Source organism: Zootoca vivipara, chromosome 6, assembly GCF_963506605.1.
Source record: "Zootoca vivipara chromosome 6, rZooViv1.1, whole genome shotgun sequence".
Classification (NCBI taxonomy): Eukaryota; Metazoa; Chordata; class Lepidosauria; order Squamata; family Lacertidae; genus Zootoca; species Zootoca vivipara.
The window spans coordinates 3,727,517-3,750,466 of NC_083281.1; the positions used below are offsets into that span (position 1 = coordinate 3,727,517).

Genomic DNA, 22,950 nt, shown 5'->3' on the forward strand with positions numbered 1-22,950 from the left:
ATACAGTATAAACTAAACAAGCTATAGCTTAGGGCCCCACTGTCTTGGCCCCCCCCAAAAAAACAAAGAAAAACAACAACCCTGGATGTACATTTCCAAAATTTAAGATGCTGGTGCTGACCTTTAAAGCCCTAAACAGCCTCGGTCCAGTATACCTGAAGGAGCGTCTCCACCCCCATCGTTCTGCCCGGACACTGAGGTCCATCTCCGAGGGCCTTCTGGCGGTTCCCTCATTGCGAGAAGCGAGGTTACAGGGAACCAGGCAGAGGGCCTTCTCGGTGGTGGCGCCTGCCCTGTGGAACGCCCTCCCACCAGATGTCAAAGAGAAAAACAACTACCAGACTTTTAGAGGACATCTGAAGGCAGCCCAGTTTAGGGAAGCTTTTAATGTTTAATTAAATTATTGTATTTTAATATTTCTGTTGGATGCTGCCCAGAGTGGCTGGGGGAACCCAGCCAGATGGGCGGGGTATAAATATTAAATTATTATATTATTACTAAAACCAAAAAATAAAATAAAACCTCCATCCAGCAACAGTTTTTTTGTGTTGTGTAGGCTCCTAGGATGTAAGTCATGGGCCTCGCCTGCTAGCCTGCTCCCTAAAATATCGCTTGGTTTGCTCATTTCTATATATAGGGTGCCTACATTTTGCATGGACTGGTTGCAGGGCAACATGGGCAAATGGCCTGAGATACCTATTAGGTCCATCAATGACCATATAGTATAGATTCAACACAAAAAACTGCAACAGTTTGTTGTCGACAAAGCACAGCTGGACATATAAAAGGCCCCATTCCCTTCAGTAGCTTAGGGCCCCATCAAACCTGAATCCAGCCCTGGTAGGGTTTATGTGGCCCCCAGTAAGTTTCCAACAAGGGAACCTGGCCCTCAGGCTCTAAAAGGTCCCCTACCCGACCCTGTTCAGCAGGACAGTGCAAGTTTCCGGGTTTGTTCCGATATTTTAAAATTCATAAAAAGGAAAACGTTCGGCTCTGGGTCTCCACCCCGCCCGAAAGGAAGGCCTGTTTGGGAGGAGAAGGCCAGGCCTTTTCCTCGGCAATATTTTGCTGCCAGGACAGATGAAAGACAACGGTGCTCCGTCATGGATTTTTAAACGGAATCTGATCCCCTGGCTCCAGAAAAGACAACCTGATCTGCTTGCAAAGAGATATTCCGAAAGCCCAGTTAAAGAGGATAGAGGCGTCTTATTACAACCAGAAAGAGCGGGTGAGAGAGGATTCGCTCCCCGGTTTGATCTTCCAAGCAAATTTAATAAGAGAGGGAGCTTCCTCGACCCCAAACTGTCGTAGGGGTATCTTTCTACCGTACCCCCTTCGAAAAGGCCGAGCTGATTCAGGTAGCTTTTGCTTTTCGAATGCATGTGTGTGCATATATATTTTAAGAAAAAACAATCTGCAAGCTTCTGGGTGACACAGGATTCTTCTTCGCATTCAAAAGAGCCACCACTGCTCTCTGTTTGACCCGGTGGAGGGCCAAGCTGATTCAGGTAGGTTTTGCTTTTTGAATGCATGTGCGTGCATATATATGTTAATAAAAGCAATCTGCAAGCTTCTGGGTGACACAAGATTCTTCTTCGCACTCAAAAGGGCCACCTAGGCTCTCTGTTTGACCCAGTGGAGGGTCAAGCTGATTCAGGAAGGTTTTGCTTTTCAAATGCATGTGCGTGCATATATATGCTGATAGAAGCAATCTGCAAGCTTCTGGGTGGCACAGGATTCTTCAGCGCACTCAAAAGGGCCACCTTGGCTCTCTGTTTGACCTGGCGGCTGATCAGTCCTTTGGAGGCTGATGGGAGCACCGTACAACCAAGAAAACTACACCTCCCAGAATCCTTTTTTCCTTTCTTTTTTTTCCCCTCCTCCCCACCCCCTGCTCTCCACACATGCTCAATCCAAAGGGAGAGAAAAGACCCAACAGGAAGAAAAGAAGTTCAGAGAAAGGATCTGCAAGTTTGCAGGCTGGGGTAAAAAAACAACAACGGCAACAAACAATGGCCTGACCCGGAATGAGCGGGCCGGATCCTGCTTGCAAAAACTCCAAAACCTGCACGTTTGCAAAGCTTCTCTTCTTCTGGTCGCTCCTCCTCTGCAGCAGCAACAAAAAAACTTTTCCAAAAAGTGAGTTTTCCCCCCTTAAAAGTTTGCATCCGTTTCGTTTTGCTTGTAAACCATCTGAAATGAAACAAAAACTGTGTGAAATAATCTGGCAAGCTGTCAGCCTAGAGCTGTCGCAAAAATTAATTCAGTCTGAATTAATTTTTTTTGTGGGGGTGTGATTTGGCAACTTTCCTATAACTGTGCAGGGGGCTGAATTCTGTTTTTTTGCTTAATTTTTTTGTGGTGGTGGTGGGGGTTGGCCGTCTCTGTTTCAGTCCTTTGGGTCAAGGATGGTTTGTAAATACTTTAAATAACAAGTACCCTGCCTACTCCTAAGTAAACAAGCCACACATACACAGAATTCACTGCCTTTTTTATTTTTTAAAGCTTGCAAAGCATTGCAGTGCAGTTTTGATTCCATTTACCTGGGAGTGAGCCCTCCGTCCTTGAATTCAGTAAGGCTTACTTCTGAGTAGACGGGGTTAGACTTGCACCCTTAAGGCTGCAGTTGTAGGCACATATTTTTGGGTGGGAATCATTGGGACTTTATTTGGAGTAAACATGCGTGGGTTGGCCTTGTGAAGAAGCATGCCCGGAATTTGGAATTCTGCGTTGCAAAACCATTGATAGCTGCAAATATATCTTAATTTCTCAAATGGCTGGGGAACATTTAAGTAGCAGTTATTGATTTTTTTTAATTAAAAAAATTCAAATAGACGAGTCCTGTTCTCCAAAAGAAAATCTGCAGATGGCAACCGCATTGTGCCATTTCCTTCCTTTTCTTATTCCCGAAACCATTACCTGTCAGTTCTGTTGTCCTTGCTTTTTTAGCTGCCCTTCCCAAATTTAATTGAATTTAATTGATTCGACCACCGTAGCAAATCTTCTAAGTGGTTTTATGAGAAGGGTTGAAATGACCTGCAAAGGCGAGTTCAAAAACAATTGGGAACATTTTTTTAAAGGCAAAAAAAAATTAAAATCAGCAGTAAAGTAAAAAGTAAAAACATGTAAACACGTCTGGACAGTTTTGCCTGAACAGAAACGTTCCGAGCCGATTATCATTAGCATATATCGGCGCCCGAAGCAAGTTGCAGTTGTCCAAAATTGCAACGAAGTTCAATAAATTATAATAATTTTTGGCTACTGTGAGAACAAAATACTGGACTAGATCTCTTTTCTGCATTTATACCACACATTTCCCTCTTAAAACGGGGTGCATGGCTCTTTCTCCCCGATCCCAGCCTCATTTAAATCCTGACAACAACCCTTCGAGGCAGGTTAGGCTTTGAGCATCGGACCCCCACCACAACCCCAAGCAGTGCTAGAAACAGTGGTACCTTGGTTCTCGAACTTAATCCATTCTGGAAGTCCGTTCCGAAACCAAGGCATTCCAAAACCAGGGCAGGCTTTCCCATAGAAAGCAATGCAAAACGGATGAATCTGTTCCATACTTTTAAAAAACAACCCCTAAAACAGCAATTTAACATGAATTTTGCTATCTAACGAGACCATTGATCCATAAAATGAAAGCAATAAACAATGTACTGCAGTCACACAATCAATCAATCAATCAATAAATCCATCCATCCATCCATCAGTAGCTGAACTGGGCTCCACACAGTCACACACACACACAAAAGAGCCGCAAAAACAAAAATGCAAAATAAATAGCAAAAACAGACAGACCTCAAAATGGAAGCGTGGCTCTCAAAATGGAGCACGTTCGGTTTCCGGAAAAAGTTCGCAAACCGGAACACTTCCTTCCGGGTTTGTAGTGTTTGGGTTCCAAGTTGTTTGAGTACCAAGGCGTTTGAGAACCAAGGTACCACTGTACATTTTTACTAATTTTACCAGGGTAAACTGGGGGGTTTCTAGCACCCACCACCCCCAGGGAGCTTCACGGCCAGGTGGGTGGTGGGATTCGAACTCGGGTCTCCCCGGAGGCCGGTCCTGTATGCTCTCTTTCGTTTTCAAGTGTAGGGCTATTCCTTCCCCCGGAAGACCCATCATGACCGACAGCGAGATGGACTTCAAGTCGGAGGCGATCTCAGCGACCGGCACCGCCACGGAAACCCCAGAGACCCTCTCCATGGACTTGGGGGAGGGCACAGCCACAGAGACAGATGCCCCCGGAAAAGATGCTCCTCCTATCAGGGAACAGCCCGGTCCCGATCCCGGCAGTCTACAAGCCCCCATTCCAAAAGCAGACTCCGGGATCTGCAATCAGGCGGCGCCCGGAACCCAGAGCGGCTCAGATATTGCCGAGGGATCCGATCGGCTTTTGAATCCACCAGATTCCAGCCCCCAAGGTTACAAGCAAGCGGTCAACCAGGGTTGCAGGTAAAACCGTTTTTGAACTTCATAGAAGTCGCCCCCCCCCCCCCGGCAAAGCAGGAATTGGGGTTGCCTTTCCTGCTTCCCATTTCACTGAAATGCTGCGCTGTCTGGTGGGGGGTCAGTCCTGGCGCGAAACGCAGCCCCCCGGGACCATTGAAGTGGGGCAGACCGTCGCCGGCACATGACTCGCGTGCCTCAGAACGCTGCCAGAGCAGGTTCAAGGTTCTTGTATCGTCCCATAAGAGGCTGCCTGGGTTTTGGAGAAGCCCCTCTCTCGGTCCCGCTTGGTGACGCAGGACAGGGCCTTCTCGGTGCTGGCTGCTCCCAGGCAACTTTGGAACTCCCTGCCTAGGGAAACAAGGCTGGCTCCTTCCTGTTCCACCAACAGGCTCTTGGGAACTGATGTGTGATATTCTGACGAAGGGTGGTTTAAGAATTTAAATAGGGCTGCCATACATCCGGAAACTTCCCAAACATAGCTGGGATCCGTCCGTCAGAAACAAAATCGCTGAATATGTCTGGGGCAACCCATGTCGGAAGAAGGGGCGTATTTAGGTTTGATGAGGCCCTAAGCTACTGAAGGGAATGGGGCCCTTTATATGTCCAGCTGTCCTCTGTCAACAACAAATTGTCACTGTTTTTTTGTGCTGAATCTATGCTATATGGTCATTGATGGACCTCATAGGTATCTCAAGCCACTTGCCCATGTTGCCCTGCAACCAGTCCATGCAGAATGTAGGCACCCTATATGTAGAAATGAAGAAACCCGTGATATTTTAGGGAGCAGGCTAGCAGGTGGGGCCCATGACTTACATCCTAGGAACCTACACAACAGAAAACACTGTTGCCGTATGTAGGTTTTATTTTATTTGTTTTTTATCTTATATTTTGGAAATGTCATAGCTACCAAGTTTTCCCTTTTCTCGCGAGGAAGCCTATTCAGCATAAAGGAATTTCCCTTAAAAAAGGGAGAACTTGGCAGCTATGAAATGTACATACAGTTTTTTCCCCTTTAATTTTTTTTTGGGGGGGCCCCAAGAGAGTGGGGCCCTAAGCTACAGCTTGTTTAGCTTATACGTAAATCTGGCACTGGTCGGAAGCGTTGGTTTTTTGGCAAATAGCTAAAAATCTCCAATGCTTTCAGAGATTTTGCAAAACAAAGCTCAACAACTTTGTATAAAACAACAACAACAACTTTTGTGTCCGTATTTTCACTTTTTGAAATATGGAAACACTTAATAATAGTAACAACAACAACAACAACAACTGGCTTTTTTAAAGGAAAGAGCAAGTGCTGTGATGCTTTCATTTTAATTATCTGCATGTTTTGAATTGATCTTATATACAGTTAGGACGCGGGTGGCGCTGTGGGTTAAACCACAGAGCCTAGGACTTGCTGATCAGAAGGTTGGCGGTTCGAATCCCCGTGATGGGATGAGCTCCTGTTGTTCAGTCCCTGCTCCTGCCAACCTAGCAGTTCGAAAGCACGTCAAAGTGCAAGTAGATAAATAGGTACCACTCTGGCGGGAAGGTAAATGGTGTTTCCATGCGCTGCTCTGGTTTGCCAGAAGCGGCTTTATCATGCTGGTCACATGACCTGGAAGCTGTACGCCAACTCCCTTGGCCAATAAAGCGAGATGAGCACTGCAACCCCAGAGTCAGTCACGACTGGACCTAATGGTCAGGGGTCCCTTTACAGTTGGGCTTGCAACTTAGGCAGGGGTTTGTTTTCGAGGCTCCGCTCTCGAAAGGCCGTTTCATTCCTGCAGACATTTTAGAACCGACTGCGAAACGAGGCCGCTGATTTCTCAGAGGGCTAAACCTTGCTTTTCCTCCAGCAGGGGCTTGATGGAGGCGTCTCCTGAACCCACAGCCAGGGAGCCCAGCTGGACGTCAGGCCCCCAAGAAGCCTTGGGGGAAAGCGACCTGCAGCCTGCAGGCGCAGACCCGGCCGAGCTTCCCGTAGAAATGGAAGATGCGGACATCGCCCGGGAGGAAGAGGACGCCCCGGATTCCGATCACCTGCATCTCCACGGCCTCCTGACCCGCCTGCAGCGACTCAGCCCCAGTTTTGAGGACCGATCGCCCACCTCCGAAGATGGGCTGCTGCCTGCCTCCGACGGCGAGGAAGGCCGCGTTTCCGAAGGAGACGGAGACCCTCTCCTGGTGCCTGACGAGTGCCGGGGGCCGCCGGGGGCCTGCGCCCCTTGCCCGCTCCACATTGCCACAGGGCACGGGCTGGGCCCCCCGCCGCCCCAGCGGAGGGGGCAAGGGCTGCTATCGGTGGAGGTCGAGAGCGAGGATCTGCTCAGCCTCCTGCGCTGCGAACGGGGGCCGCTTGCCGAGGCAGGCGCCCAGACGCCCTTGGCTCGCTCAGACGCGGTGGCCAGGAGCAGCCGCTCCAGGGGAATGGCCCCGGGTGAATTGGCCTCGGACAGGGCTCAGGGGGAAGGCCCCCGCCGGTGGAAGGAGCCACCCCTCTCCTCCGCTGATTCCGTTTTGGAGGAATCTTCCCTGGAGCCGGGCTGGAGGCGGCCGGCACCGGGATCCACCCGTGAGGAAGAGGCGTCCTGCTCTTCAGACGTGGCGGTAAGCACCTCGCGAGGGTGCACACCTTGTCCCAGGTTGAAGCGCCAATGCCACTCACCGTAGTAGTAGTAGTAGTAGTAATAATAATAATAATAATAATAATAATAATAATAATAGATTAATTTTATTATTTATACCCCATCCATCTGGCTGGGTTTCCCCAGCCACTCTGGGTGGCTCCCAACAGAAAATTAAAAACACGATAAAACGTCAAACATTAAAGACTTCCCTAAACAGGGCTGCCTTCAGATGTCTTCTAAAAGTCAAATAGTTGTTTATTTCCTTGACATCTGAAGGGAGGGTGTTCCACAGGGCGGGTGCCACCACCGAGAAGGCCCTCTGCCTGGTTCCCTGTAACCTCACTTCTTGCAGGGAGGAAACCACCAGAAGGCCCTCGGAGCTGAACCTCAGTGTCTGGGCAGAACGATGGGGGGGGGGAGACGCTCCTTCAGGTATACTGGACCTTTGAGGCCATTTAGGTCTTTCAAGGTCAGCCCCAACACTTTGAATTGTGCTCAGAAACGTACTGGGAGCCAATGTCGGTCTTTCAGGACCGGTGTTATATGGTCTTCACTCCCAATCACCAGTCTGGCTGCCGCATTCTGGGTCAGCTTCAAAGGCAGACCCATGGAGAGCGCATTGCAGTAGTCCAAGTGGGAGATAACCAGAGCGTGCACCACTCTGGCCAGACAGGGGGGCAGGGAGGGTCTCATCCTGCGTTCCAGATGGAGCTGCCCTGGACACAGAATTGACCTGCATCTCCATGGACAGCTGTGAGTCCAAAATGACTCCCAGGCTGTGCACCTGGTCCTTCAGGGGCACACTTATCCCATTCAGGACCAGGGAGTCCCCCACACCAGCCTGCCCTCTGTCCCCCCAAAACAGTACTTCTGTCTTGTCAGGATTCAGGCTCAATCTGTTAGCTGCCATCCAGTGGTGTAGATGAGCCTTTAAAAGAATAAGGGAGCTTCGTTTTCATTTGACTTCGCTTTTTATTTGCACGCCGCCTTTCTGCGTTACAATGCACGAGGCAGTTTGCAAGCTGACTAAGCGACGTTCGAAGGGGGATGTAACCGACCCTGACCCTCTTGTTTCCCTCTTTGAACAGGATAAAGCGGATTTGTCGTCCTTGCCAACATTCAAGGAAGGTGAGCGAAGGCGGGGTTTTGTCCCACTTGCAGGAGGGAGGCTTCTGTGTTGAGGGTCGGGGTAGCAGGGAGGTAATAGAGACCCCAGTTGCAAAAAAGAAAAAGGAAAAAGTGCAAAATCCGGCTACAACTGCGGGGAGGGGGCTGACCCTCTGCTTTTAAAAATCAGTGGATGTGTTAGATTAAATTACAGTGGTCCCTTGGTTCTCAAACTTATTCCGTTGCGGAAGTCTGTTCCAAAACCAAAGCGTTCCAAAACCAAGGCGCTCTTTCCCATAGAAAGTCATGCAGAACGGATTAATCTATTCCAGACTTTTAAATCAACCCCTAAAACAGCAATTTCCCATGGACTGCAAGAAGATCAAACCTATCCATTCTGAAGGAAATCAGCCCTGAGTGCTCACTGGAAGGACAGATCGTGAAGCTGAGGCTCCAATACTTTGGCCACCTCATGAGAAGAGAAGAATCCTTGGAAAAGACCCTGATGTTGGGAAAGATGGAGGGCACTAGGAGAAGGGGACGACAGAGGACGAGATGGTTGGACAGTGTTCTCGAAGCTACGAACATGAGTTTGACCAAACTGCGGGAGGCAGTGGAAGACAGGAGTGCCTGGCGTGCTATGGTCCATGGGGTCACGAAGAGTCGGACACGACTAAACGACTAAACAACAACAACAAAAAGAGCAATTTAACATGGATTTTACTATCTAACGAGACCACTGATCCATAAACGGAAAGCAATAAACAATGTACTGTACTGCAGTCACACAATCAATCAATCAGTAGCTGAACTGGGTTCCACACAGTCAGACAAATAAAAAAACGCAAAATAAATAGCAAAAACAGACAGATCTCAGTGTAACACTCAAAACGGAAGTGTGGCACTCAAAACGGAGCGTGTTCGGCTTCTGGAAAAAGTTTGCAAACTGGAACACTTACTTCCAGGTTTGCAGTGTTTGGGTTCCAAGTTGTTTGAGTACCAAGGCGTTTGAGAACCAAGGCAAAAAACAACAAGAAGATGAAAGGCATCCCCAATTGTTTTGACTTATAAGCATTTATAAGAACTGCATTTGGATAGGCCGTCTCTTAGAAGAGCGATTCTCTTGCTCACGTCGGAGGGTGGAAAGAGGCAGTCTCTACAGGTATTCTTAAAGAAAAGGCATTTCCTCTTCGTTTTACAGAAGCTCTCCTTTGAAAGTGGCATTCCTTCTTCTGCCGAGTGTGTTTGCTTGTGTGTGTGTGTCTCAGTGTGCTCCCTCTTCCATTTTATTATAAATAAAAACACGTTCCGACTTTTAAATGTCTTCCGATAACCTTTCTATTGTATCAGGCTTACGCAGGCAACGAAGAATACATCTTTATGTGAGAGTTAGCCGGTATCTGGTTTTAACATTTTTCGAGGGTTTTTGATGTTTTTGTGCAGTTGTTTCCAATTGCTGTAAATACATTATATACAGCGGTACCTCGGTTTTAGAACGTAATCTGTTCCGGAAGACCGTCCGAGTTCCGAAATGTTTGACAACCGAGGTGCAACGGGCAGTTGGAAAAGTCAATTGAGAGAAACGGCTCGGAAGCCGTTCGACTTCCGAGGCGCGTTCGGGGGGAAACCGGAAGCAATTCCTTCTGGGTTTTCGGCGTTCGGAAACCGAAACATGCGGCTTCTGAGACACTCGGAAACCAAGGTACCACTGTATGTATATTTTAATAAATGCTTTAAGAGACACCCACCAACAAACTTCTCATTCCAAATCTTTTCACGCAAGGCCCTTTCAGGGTCCAGGCCCCCGCCGCCTTGAATTGGCATTTCAACGTGTGGGGCTGTGGGGCGTGTCTGGGCATGTCTGAACCCTACTGATCTCATACAGGAAGGAGGGGAGTTGCTCTCGTTCCATGTGCAGAACTTCCCCCATGTGGACTAGAAACTTGAGGGTTGAGGGAAAGGTTTTTGCTTTGCGCCATTCCACATTCCGCTAAGAAACTAGCCCTTTCGTGGTTGTCTCCAGTCCCAGGCCCCTGCGAGCCCGAAGATCTGCTGGACGGCGTGATCTTCGGGGCCAAGTACCTGGGCTCCACGCAGCTGGTCTCGGAGAGGAACCCCCCGACGCACGTCCGCATGGCCCAAGCTCAGAAAGCCGTGGACAGGGTCAAGGTGAGATCCAAGGGGAGTGGGCAGCTGCGGCAACCTCTGCCCACAGAGATGTGTTGCTGTATATGCAGCTTTGATCCAACCCAGCAGGGATCCTTTAGCATTCCTAATTCCACCTAAGCAGAGCCTCCAGGTACAGGAGCAGTCTATCTTGGCGCTTACTACCAGGGGCAGAGTGGAAGAGGTCTGTGGCCTTCCCGTTGGGGCACTCTGGCTGTTCACCTCTGGAAGCAGGATGTGGGGCTAAAGGGGTCTATGGTCTGGTCCATGTTGCTCCCTCTGGTGGCCATCACTTGCCCCATGTTATTTCATTTGCACGCCATCACTTGCCCCATGTTGCTCCCTCTGCTGGGTATCACTTGCTCAACTGCGCTTAATCTCCCAGCTATCACTTGCCCCATGTTATTCCATTTGCTGGCCATCACTTGCCCCATGTTGCTCCCTCTCCCGGCCATCACTTGCCCCATGTTATTCCATTTGCTGGCCATCACTTGCCCCATGTTGCTCCCTCTGTTGGCCATCACTTGCCCCACTTCGCTTAATCTCCCAGCCATCACCTGCCCCATGTTGCTCCCTCTGGTGGCCATCACTTGCCCCATGTTATTCCATTTGCTGGCCATCACTTGCCCCATGTTGCTCCCTCTGCCGGCCATCACTTGCCCCACTTCGCTTAATCTCCCAGCCATCACTTGCCCCATGTTATTCCATTTGCTGGCCATCACTTGCCCCATGTTGCTCCCTCTGCCGGCCATCACTTGCCCAACTGTGCTTAATCTCCCAGCCATCACTTGCCCCATGTTGCTCCCTCTGGTGGCCATCACTTGCCCCATGTTATTCCATTTGCTGGCCATCACTTGCCCCATGTTGCTCCCTCTGCCGGCCATCACTTGCCCAACTGCGCTTAATCTCCCAGCTATCACTTGCCCCATGTTATTCCATTTGCTGGCCATCACTTGCCCCATGTTGCTCCCTCTGCTGGCCATCACTTGCCCAACTTCGCTTAATCTCCCAGCCATCACTTGCCCCATGTTGCTCCCTCTGGTGGCCATCACTTGCCCCATGTTATTCCATTTGCTGGCCATCACTTGCCCCATGTTGCTCCCTCTGCCGGCCATCACTTGCCCAACTGCGCTTAATCTCCCAGCTATCACTTGCCCCATGTTATTCCATTTGCTGGCCATCACTTGCCCCATGTTGCCGGCCATCACTTGCCCCATGTTATTCCATTTGCTGGCCATCACTTGCCCCATGTTGCTCCCTCTGCTGGCCATCACTTGCCCCACTTCGCTTAATCTCCCAGCCATCACTTGCCCCATGTCTCTCCATTTCCCAACCACCACATCTCTCTATTTCCCGGCCATCACTTGCCTTAAGATCTCTACCTTTGTACCGCAGGCCCCGGAAGGAGAATCCCAGCCCATGACCGAGGTGGACCTCTTCATCTCCACGCAGAGGATCAAGGTCCTTACGGCCGACTCCCAGGTGCGTCCCTTGAGGGCTTCCGGGTAGCCCAGCGACGTCTAGCGGCAGAGGCGGAAGCGGGGCTCGAGTTCGAGGATTCGCCAGGAATTTTTGAGGCAACGCCAAAAACACTTGGCCAAAGCCTGGCTCCTATTCCTTGTGACCTCTCCTTCCTTTCCCTCTCTCCGCTACCAGGAGGCGATGATGGATCACCCACTGCAAACTATCTCCTACATCGCCGACATCGGGAATATCGTGGTCCTCATGGCCCGCCGGAAACTGCCTCGCCGTGCTGACGCCTCTGCTGAGAAGCAGCTCTACAAGATGATCTGCCACGTCTTCCACTCAGCGGATGTGAGCTTGGGGAAATCGGGGGCCAGGGAGAACCTCGGGGGCCGCATGTGTGTGAGGTCCCATGTAGAAATGGAAAGGAGAACGCAGAGAGCTGTGTTTTGAAATCAAGTTTCTAGTCCTTATGACAAGTGATAAATAGTATGTGAAATACAGCAACGGGGTGGATTCGATTTACATCAAATCAATTTAAATCATCACTAGTCGGTAAGACTTGATTCAAATCATCCCCCCCCCAAGACAGACTCGTTCTTCCTGGTATCATCTTACTATTGGCAACCAGGGGAAGGTTTTGTTTTTTAGAATAATGAATTGTGAGAGTAGTTTTTCAGTTACATCAAAAATGGCTGGTTTGGTTTTACTATTAGAAATACATAGATAACTATGAAATGATTGTGAGGTTTAGTAAGTTAACTGTTTATATTTGGGCAACTTTTCTGCTGTACTTTATTGGAAGGAGAAAAACAATCATTTCCTTAATAGTAATTTTGAACAATTTATTTAACTAAAACAATGACATTACAGTCGTACCTCGGGTTACGACCACCTCGGTTTGCGAACAGTTCGGGTTACGAACTGCGCAAACCCGGAAGTGTTTTCGCCGCGCGTGCGTGCGCAGAAGCGGCGCGATCGCGCGATCTGCGCAAAGCGCGAAAATTGCGCTTTGCGCATGCGCAAAATGGCGGCGCCCATCGCGTTCGGGTTACGAACTGCGATCCAGAACGGATCGCGTTCGTAACCCGAGGTATTACTGTATAGCATATGTATCCATGTTTGTTAACTGATGTGGTTAAACAATACTTTCTTTTAAACAGACTGAGTTTTAGCACACATGAAAAACTTAAACCCCATCTTTATTTCCTGATTAATAGCCTTTGGACTAGAATGTAACTGAAATAGAAAATCTTTAGAAATATTTTCCTTCCAAAAGCATTTTATTTTAAAAATCTTTTTTTTAAAAAAAAGATAAATCCCTATTTAAATAAAAACTTAAATAAAAAAGGATTGAAATTTTTAAAAATCAAATAAAAAAACGGATTAAAATTTTTAAAAAATCAAATAAAAATCGGCTTTTTAAAAAAATTATTGATTTTAATCTGCTCTGTAGAGCAGTAGTAATTGTAGTCACAACCATGCTGCTGCTGATGTTATTATTGCTGATGGCTCAGTCAGTAGAGCATGCGACTCTTAATCCCGGGGTCGTGGGTTCAAGTCCCACGCCGGAAACCCGCCTTCTCCTTACGCAGGCTCCCTTGATAGCCCAAGCTATCGGGCAAGCTTTCAGCGTCGCATACCAGCATTTCCTGAGGGCCAGCGGCATCGACCCCGACCAGCTCCAACCCCGGCGGTGCAGCGACGACGAGGGCGACGAAAGCTTTGCTCAGGGGGAAGAGCTGTACAACGGCGATTTGGCGCACTTCTCCAAGCAAGAGAACTGTAAGGAAGTAAGGACGGATCTTTCCCCTCCTCTCCCCGGAGGTGGGTGGGCAGCGAGCTGGTGGGCAGAGCACCTCACCTGCATTGTAGGGGGTTGGTCTAGATGCACTTGAGGGACCCCTTCTACAATTCTGCGATTCTGACTTCTTGAAGCAAGGAGCCTGTAGCCGCCCAGACATTGTTGGACTCCATTAGTTGCATTTTTGCGACTCACAGCGAGAAAACAGAATCAGCAGAGATTGATTGATTGATTGATTACGGTTCTTGACCAGCACACATAAATATGCAATACATAAAACAATAAAAGAAAAACAGTAATAATCTAAAAATAGGCAATAAATATAGGTTTTAACAATTGTATAAAAGAAAACTGATTAAAAGGAGTGTTACTACTTAGGGAGGTAAAGGTAAAGGGACCCGTGACCATTAGGTCCAGTCGTGACCGACTCTGGGGTTGAGCTTCCAGGTCATGTGGCCAGCATGACAAAGCCACTTCTGGTGAACCAGAGCAGCACACGGAAACGCCGTTTACCTTCCCGCTGTAGCTATTTATCTACTTGCATTTTGATGTGCTTTCGAACTGCTAGGTTGGCAGGAGCTGGGACCAAGCAACGGGAGCTCACCCCATCACAGGGATTCGAACCGCTGACCTTCTGATCAGCAAGCCCTAGGCTCTGTGGTTTAGCCCACAGCGCCACCTGGGTCCACTTAGGGAGGTAGACTATAGCAATGAATAACACTGGGTCCTCTTTAGCTAGTCCTGAAGATGTTCTGAAGATATTTGGACACTGCTAAATAGATTAGACCGAATTTTTATGGCTCTAGCACAGAATTTGGCTACCTTCGCTGACACATTAGAGTTAGCGTCGGAAAGAAGCCACTCTATATAGAAATTATCCGAGCGTCCAGGTAGCTCTGCCAGTATAGTGTGGATAAGCTCGCCTCACACCTCCTCGTAGAAGCAGCATCGCAAAAGTATATGGCCGATAGATTCTATTTCTCCTGATCCGCACAGGCAGCATCTCTCACATAGAGGGATCCGTTTGTACTTCAGCAGAGATGTTTGGAACCAGGTATTTTGGACTGGGGAATGTTTGTTCCAAACAACCACGCTGGCAGGGGCTGTTCGTAGTTTTATTTATTTGCAAAAATAAATAAATAAATAAATATATGATTATGTATATTATATATTTAGTTACAATTCTGTATATTCTTAACTAATACATATGTATTATTATTATTATTGTTATTATTATTATCATCATCATCATCCAAATACATATATGGTTTTTTTCACCTGCTATATTTTGGGAACCAGGCAGAGGGCCTTCTCGGTGGTGGCACCCGCCCTTTGGAACGCCCTCCCATCAGATGTCAGGGGGATAAACAACTACCTGACTTTTAGAAGACACCTGAAGGCAGCCCTGTTTAGGGAAGTTTTTAATGTTTGATTTTTTATCGTGTTTTTAATATTCTGTTGGGAGCTGCCCAGAGTGGCTGGGGAAACTAGCCAGATGGAGGCGGGTTATAAATATTATTATTATTATTATTATTATTATTATTATTATTATTATTATTATTGCGCTCCAAATATTTCTCCATGCAAAGTCTACATCAGTGAGCCATTGGTTCGGTAAGCTGCTATAAAATATGCCCAAATTATGCTAAAGAGGTATTAATGTTAGCTCAAGTTTCCAAGTGGGTCTCAACAGGAATGGGTTTTAGCGGAGCCGGGAATAGTGCAGCGAAGGGGACCTGCTTGATCGCTCCTGCTATGCAGGGGGTGGACTAGATGGCTCTGGGGGTCCCTTCCCACTCCACGATTCTATCTCAACAGGCAGGGAGTTCCAACATTGCAGGTGCTGCCACACTGAATGATTGAATGAATGAATGAATCTTTATTTGCATCAGCCATAGCAATAAAACAACAGTACGATATACAAAGAATAGAAATAAAAAGTCAATTATATAAAATACATTTTAGGGTTTTGAATCAATAGTCAAATAGTGGATCTTATTCTGATTGCCCCAGCTAAAAACCTTGCAGCCTTTGCTGTCCCCTGCTGCTCTTGATCTCCCAAGAGAAAGGACACTGGGGCAGTGGCTGGGCGACCTGGAATGGACAATAAAAAAGGGGCGATAATCTCATTCCTCAAGTCTTTATCAAGAGGGCAAGCCAGAAGGGTATGCGCCACCGATTCGGGACTGCCATCTCCACAGGGACGTTTTTCGTGTGGCATCTGTTGGAATCGTCCCTCAAGTCCAGCCAAGGTTCAATATATTCAATCTTGCGAGAGTCAAAGCGTGTCTATATTTTAGAATTGCTAGGTTATGCAGATAGGGTGCCAGAGAGTCGAAATGGGAAGGTGGAAAATAGTCATGCCATGGGCAAAATTTCCTGATTGTGGCCAAGCTGTTCCGAGGCTCGATACCATTTAGGCGGTTTGCTTTACTAAAACCCAAAGTGAGTAGCTGTTGGGTTAAACCACCAGAGGGAAGTTTTTGACGGACACACCGAAAGATCCCCGGTTCCTACAAACGTGGCGCCGCCCTGATTCCTGCCCTGTGTCTCCCTTCCAGGTCGTCATCCACAAACAGAAGGGGGAGATCCTGGGCATCGTGATCGTGGAGTCGGGCTGGGGCTCCATCCTGCCCACCGTAGTGGTGGCCAACCTCATGCACAAAGGGGCGGCGGAGCGGTCGGGGAAACTGAGTATCGGGGACCGCATCATGTCGGCCAACGGGACCAGCCTGGTGGGGTTACCCTTGGCTTCCTGCCAGGGCATCATACGGGTGAGCGACAGTGGAGGAGAAGACTCTTTTTTTCCTTCCCAGGGCACCTGTCACGGACTGGGGGACGGGATGGGGACGCAGAGCACTGGCTGGGGGACCCCCAGGGGCACAAGGCTCAGAGCCCGGGGATGGGTGGTGGGACGAGGGACTCAAAGGGAGAAGACTGGGAGGGGGAGGAGGTGTCAGAAAATGAAGAGGTAACAGGGTTTAGTGGGTGGGGAGAGTCGGTGGCAGACAGAAGCCCAGAAGCAGAGGCTGGAAAGGAGGGGAAGCTCCTTTCAGTGGGGCCAGGCTGCTGAAGAAAACAGGGGGTCTCCCCCTCCTGCCCGGTCCCCTTGTCTCCCAGAAGCAGGAGAGGCATGAAAAGAGCGCAGGGGAGGTTGGCTTCAGGCAGGCGCAGTCTCTGATCGCTTGGGGAAACCCTGGAGAGGAGGGGACTTAAGATGGCTGTGGGGAGGCAGGGGTTTTCCTTTTTTGCAACTGATCCATGGGGCAAGACCTACAGGGGATGAGCCACTGTGCTCATTAGGCCTGACAGTCCACCAAGCCTTGTGGGGGGGTCGGACTATAGTTTTTTTGGGGGGGGGAATGAACAAATTCCTATGCCCCACAAATAACCATAGATGCATTTTAAATAAAAGGACACATTCTACTCATGTAAAAACATGCTGATTCCCGGACCGTCCGTGGGCTGGATCCAGCCCCCGGGCCTTAGTTTGCCTACCCATGACTTAAGAAATAAACGATAAATTACAAGAACTCAGGCCAAAAGAAGATGGATTTAAAATAAATCTTCACAAGGTTTTATTGATGTGATGTGGAGTTTAAATGGGAATCAATCCCAATGTTGAAGGCAAATAAAGGTAAATTCCAGTAAAAATCAGGACAAGGCCCTGTTTTGACTATTCTTCGTCAGCAAAGATTCACAGGTCAAAGTGTGCCAAATATGTTTGCCTTCATGACTTAAAGCAGCATGCAATATGCAATAATGCATTGGAATCCAATAGTAAACACTAAAATTAAACATCAGCAAGTAATAATTAAACGGTTTACACTTATAAATTACAATAAAGAATTAGGTTGGGACTATCTCGGAAACTGACTCTCCTGTGCAGATCCTGTTTTCTCTAATAAAGAGTTAATGTAACACTTAACTCAGTGTGATTTATTGCTGGCTTCCTCCATGAGGACTAGAATCTTACTTTCTTGCTAGCGGTCAAGCCACAGCTCAGGGCTAGAGCATGTGCTTGGAAGGGCCCCGGGTTCAATTTCCGCTGCTTGGAAGGGCCTAAAGTCGCTGCCGGCACCTTTGCCTGCAGGCATCGTGAGTGCCGAGCTTTCGTAAGCCAGCTCCTCAAATTTTCTCGCTCTCCCTTCTCAGGATTTGAAAAGCCAGACTGTGGTGACCCTCAGTGTGGTCCACTGCCCGCCTGTCACCACCGCCATCGTGCGGAGACCTGATGCGAAATACCCGCTGGGGTTCTGCGTGGAGAATGGCATTGTGAGTAACTTAGGTGGCTCGAGCGAGCGAGCCAGGCTGCGTATTGAAAAGTTTTGCGGGGTGTTTTTTGGGAGGGTAGGGGGGTGGATTGGAGTGGATTTATTGCATTTTCATGCTGCTTTTTCATTTAAATAACTCAAAGCAGCTTGCAACCAGGGCTGCATTAAGACCACTGGAGGACTATAGCACTTGAAAGATTTGGTTACCAACATATATGCCTAAATCAAAATACATGCAACAATAAACCGCAAATTCTGCTTTTCGAAATGAAACAAGAGCTACAGTAAGTTGGAGAATAATGTTTATTCCTGTGCTGCCCGTCCATCAGAATGGGTTAACATTCAATTGAAGCCAAACGTTTCCCGCTAGGAATAATAGGTAGGCAACTAGAAAAAGGTGATGGTAGATTGTTTCAATATACGATCACAGCGCCGGGACTTTCATATGCAGAAAGATGGAAAAATTAACGCAGGAAGGGTTGTTAAAATGATTGGAGTTAGCTGAGACGGCAAAGTTGACAGGCTTAATCAGAGAAAACCTTTGTCGGTATTGACTAAAGATCGGAAGCTCCTTTTTACGTGAAAAAGAAAAACTGAACTTACGATACCTGGGTTTGAAGGCGGAAGGAAATATCGGTTTATAGGAAGTGGAATTGCTGGATGTGATCTCAGAATGGGTATGTGGAATAATTTTAAACAGATAGCTTTGAAAACATGGTAGCTGTTGTATAACGGATTAGGATGAAGTTTGAAATGGAATTGGATTAAATAAGGCTTTGGAAGCAGAATTAAATGAAATTATCTTACCTAGAAATCTAGGAAGCGGGGGGCCATTTAAATCTAAAATGTGCAATCGGCTTTTTAATGGATTGATATTTGAATCGGAATGGTAATTTGGCATTGATAACAAATGTGGCATATATTGGATTTTTGTAATTGAAAATGAATAAAAATTATTTTCAAAAAAAAATTGGATAGATGGCTGACGGATGAAGAATCAGATGTTCTGCTTTTTTTTTCGTCCCCTGTTTTCCTTTTATTCCTTCTTTCTTCCTTTACATTCATTTTAAAATATTGGATATTCACTTTTTGTATCTTTTCTTTCAAACTTAAATAAAAATGTATTGGGGAGAGGGGAGAAGTGCATTTTTTTCCTGGGGGGACGCAGGGGGACACATACCCACTAAATATTTTGTGAATCTTTGTACTTTTGTCCATTTACTGTATTTATTTTTCCCGATTTGAACTATAAAATTGTGGTTTTCTTGAGTCAAAATGAGAGTACAGTGGTCCCTTGGTTCTCAAACTTAATCCGTTCCGGAAGTCCGTTCCAAAACCAAAGCGTTCCAAAACCAAGGCGCACTTTCCCATAGAAAGGAATGCAAAACGGATTAATCCATTCCAGACTTTTAAAAACAACCCCTAAAACAGCAATTCAACATGAATTTTACTATCTTAACGGGACTGTTGGTCCATAAAATGAAATCAATAAACAATGTTTATTGTCACCCAATCAATCAGTCTGGCTACTTCTGTTTCAGTGTATCTGATGAAGTGTGCATGCACACGAAAGCTCATACCAAACTAAAAACTTAGTTGGTCTTTAAGGTGCTACTGAAAGAATTTTTGAATCAATAAATCAGGAGCTGAACTGGGTTCCCACGCAGTCACAAAAACAAAATGAAAAAGAGCCACAAAAACTGACAGACACTCAAAACGGAGTACGTTCAACTTCCGAAAAAGGTTTGCAAACCGAAACACACACAGGTGAAACTCAGGAAAATTAGAATATCGTCAAAAAGTGCATTTATTTCAGTAACACAACTTAAAAGGTGAAACCAATATACGAGATCGATGCATGGCATGCAAAGCAAGATGTCAAGCCTTTATTTGTTATCATTGTAATTATTTGTCGTTAGGCGGGTCAATTATAAATGGAATGGAATGAATGAAATGTAATAGCGATGTTTATTTTTGTATTATTGTAACTATTTGTTTTATTACTGTGGAATTTCCAAAAGAAAGCATTTGTAAAAATTAAAAGAAAAAGAAAAAATCATAAGTTGCATTACTGAAATAAATGCACTTTTCGATGATACAGTATTCTAATTTTCCGAGTTTCACCTGTACTTCTGGGTTTGCAGTGTTTGGGTTCCAAGTTGTTTGAATACCAAGGAGTTTGAGAACCAAGTCACCACTGTACCCCTAAAGAGAAAAAGCACTGGAGGGGAGCAAGATGAGCCCAACTCTTTAACAGGGTCCCCTCTGCCCTCTTTCTGCTCCAGATCTGCAGCCTCATGCGAGGGGGAATCGCCGAGAGGGGCGGCATCCGCGTGGGACACCGGATCATTGAGATCAACGGGCAGAGCGTGGTGGCCATGCCGCACGAGAAGATCATCCAGATCCTGACTCAGGCAGTCAGTGAGGTGGGCATCAAAGGATCCCTCCCCGGCAAAGGATTATTTATCCAGATGCTGAATTTGCAAGTACAGGAACGGCCCCCAAATTGCATGCATTTGGCTTTGTGGGCAGAGCAAAAAAAATGAAAAAGGTGGCGGCCTTCCGGGAGGGGTGGGAAATTTGGGAATTCACAGGGATGTGGGTCTGACCATTAGGTCCGGTTGTGACCGACTCTGGGGTTTCGGCGCTCATCTCGCTTTACTGGCCGAGGGAGCTGGCGTACAGCTTCCAGGTCATGTGGCCAGCATGACAAAGCCGCTTCTGGCGAACCAGAGCAGCACACGGAAACACCGTTTACCTTCTCGCTTGGAGCGGTACCTATTTATCTACTTGCACTTTGACGTGCTTTCGAACTGCTAGGTCATAATAATGTATTATTTATAACCCTGCCCATCTGGCTGGGTTTCCCCAGCAACTCTGTGTGGCTCCCAACAAAATATTAAAAACACGATCAAACGTCAAACATTAAAAACTTCCCTAAACAGGGCTGCTTTCAGATTTCTTCTAAATATCTGATAGTTGTTTATTTCCTTGACATCTGATGGGAGGGCGTTCCACAGGGAGGGTGCCACCACCGAGAAGGCCCTCTGCCTGGTTCCCTGCAACCTCACTTCTCGCAGGGAACCACTACAGCGGGAAGGTAAACGGCATTTCCGTGTGCTGCTCTGGTTCGCCCGAAGCGGCTTTGTCATGCTGGCCACATGACCTGGAAGCTGTCTGCGGACAAATGCCGGCTCCCTCGGCCTATAGAGCGAGATGAGCATCGCAACCCCAGAGTCGTCTGTGCCTGGACCTAACGGTCAGGGGTCCCTTTACCTTTACTAGCAAAGTCACCTTTTTTGGGTGGGTGGGACTCGCTGAATATCGCTTCAACGCAAACACTCCCTTCCGTCCTTGTGTCTTTTTTATTCCAGGTCCACATCAAAACCATGCCAGCATCAACGTACCGTCTTCTGACTGGCCAAGAGCAACCGGTTTTCCTATGAAGGGAGAATTTTTCGGAGGTGGGGAGGGCGGATCTCCTGCATCTGCTTAACAAGTTGCATGCGGCCCCCTTCGCAAACCAGACTTTGTGCACCAAAAGGGGTCCTCTCTGAATTCAGACATGCCTGCCTCTCATCGGGACATTTTCCTCCACCTCCTGAATCGCAAGAGCAGGAAAAAGGGGTTTTCTTTTGCTTTAACTGGGAGTGTGTGTTTGTGTGTGGTTTATTTTGAGGTGCTGGTAAACTGTCCATCTTCAAGCGGGGCTCTGCAAGGTCGGTTTTGGTGCTAGAACGTGATGGATATGTGGGGTTTGTGTGTGTGTGTGTGTGGAATTGGGAAGCCACTAAGAAGCAGTGGGAGAAAGGCTATACCCCATCTCATGTCCTGGAAAGAGCATAGCTGGGAACTGATTACGTGGGGACTGTTTTTCCCCTTGAGGTGCTAGATTTCTCCTTGCAGGGAGGTTGGGTTAAATATTATAAAAGAAACAAAACGCTTTGCAGTGGGACAGTCTACACCAGGCACCCCCAAACTGCGGCCCTCCAGATGTTTTGGCCTACAACTCCCATGATCTCTAGCTAACAGGACCAGTGGTCGGGGAAGATGGGAACTGTAGTCCAAAACATCTGGAGGGCCGAAGTCTGGGGATGCCTGGTCTACACCCACCTCAATGCTCTACCTCTTTCTGAAATAGACCAGATTTCCCCACAACACTCTCTCTCTCTCTCACACACACACACAGTCATGCTGTGTGTTAAAAACTTTGGCAGCTGGTCTTTGCAACAAGAAACGGGTCCGAAGCAAAGCTCGCAGCAGGCACGCATCCACAAAACTTTCTGTAAGGGGCGGGGAATGGGCTGCCTTGCTGATCGTCAGATGAAATGCTGAAAAAATAAATATGTCTGGACCGGTTTATCACTTCACAAGGGTGTGAGGGAATGCAAACCTGCATTTCCTGCAGTCGGAAATCTAGCATATCAGGGGAAAAGGTTAGGGCAGAGCCTAACCTGGCCTTTTGTATATATATATATTTAAAAAACCTTTAGGGTGAGCACATGGTGGATATGTTTTTTTGGGAAGCGGAGGGAGAGTTTTGTGCCTGCAAGGTTGTACTAAGTAAGGCTGCTGCCAGTTTGAGCAGGGAGGCAGGGCTCCTTTGAATCTGGGTCTTTCCCATCCAAAGTCAGCCTCCTCAAGCTGTTTTTTGCTCCCCCCCCCCGTCCCCACTGGTGTGGAGCAATTTCCCCCAGCTTGAGAGGCGTTTTTAAGCAGGAAAGTGGTTGGAACGGGGAGGGTTAAGCAGGCCCTCCCCACCATCATTTCCCTGCTCAAACTGGCAGCCTCCTGTGACTCTTTTCTCTTTTCTCCATTTACAATTCTGACAAACAACTTGCTTTAACGTCTCAATTTCTCTATTCTGAGAAACCACCTGCGAAGCTCTGTTGAGGTGTGTGGATTTGTGCGTTCTTTTAATGATGTGAACATTTTCGGAAACGAATGATGAAATAAATCTGTAAAGCAAGGATCTCCAGGAAAGCTATCCGGAGTTTCCAACTCCTGCCTACAGGACCCAAACCCTGACACACACACACACACACACACACACACACACACACACACACAA

The 22,950-nt window shown here is 47.5% G+C and overlaps 1 protein-coding gene across 1 annotated transcript; it reads left to right on the forward strand.

Moving 5' to 3' along the window:
* The first annotated feature begins 1,919 nt into the window (after nt 1-1,919).
* APBA3 (amyloid beta precursor protein binding family A member 3) lies at nt 1,920-22,927 on the forward strand. The gene is made up of 12 exons (XM_035118118.2): nt 1,920-2,139; nt 4,099-4,458; nt 6,294-7,044; nt 8,153-8,192; nt 10,195-10,340; nt 11,733-11,819; nt 11,994-12,152; nt 13,397-13,594; nt 16,167-16,379; nt 17,761-17,880; nt 20,165-20,305; nt 21,254-22,927. Exons 2-12 carry the CDS (start codon nt 4,127-4,129, stop codon nt 21,323-21,325), a joined length of 2,259 nt encoding a protein of 752 aa, XP_034974009.1. The 5' UTR covers nt 1,920-2,139; nt 4,099-4,126; the 3' UTR covers nt 21,326-22,927.
* The last annotated feature ends 23 nt before the right edge of the window (nt 22,928-22,950 follow it).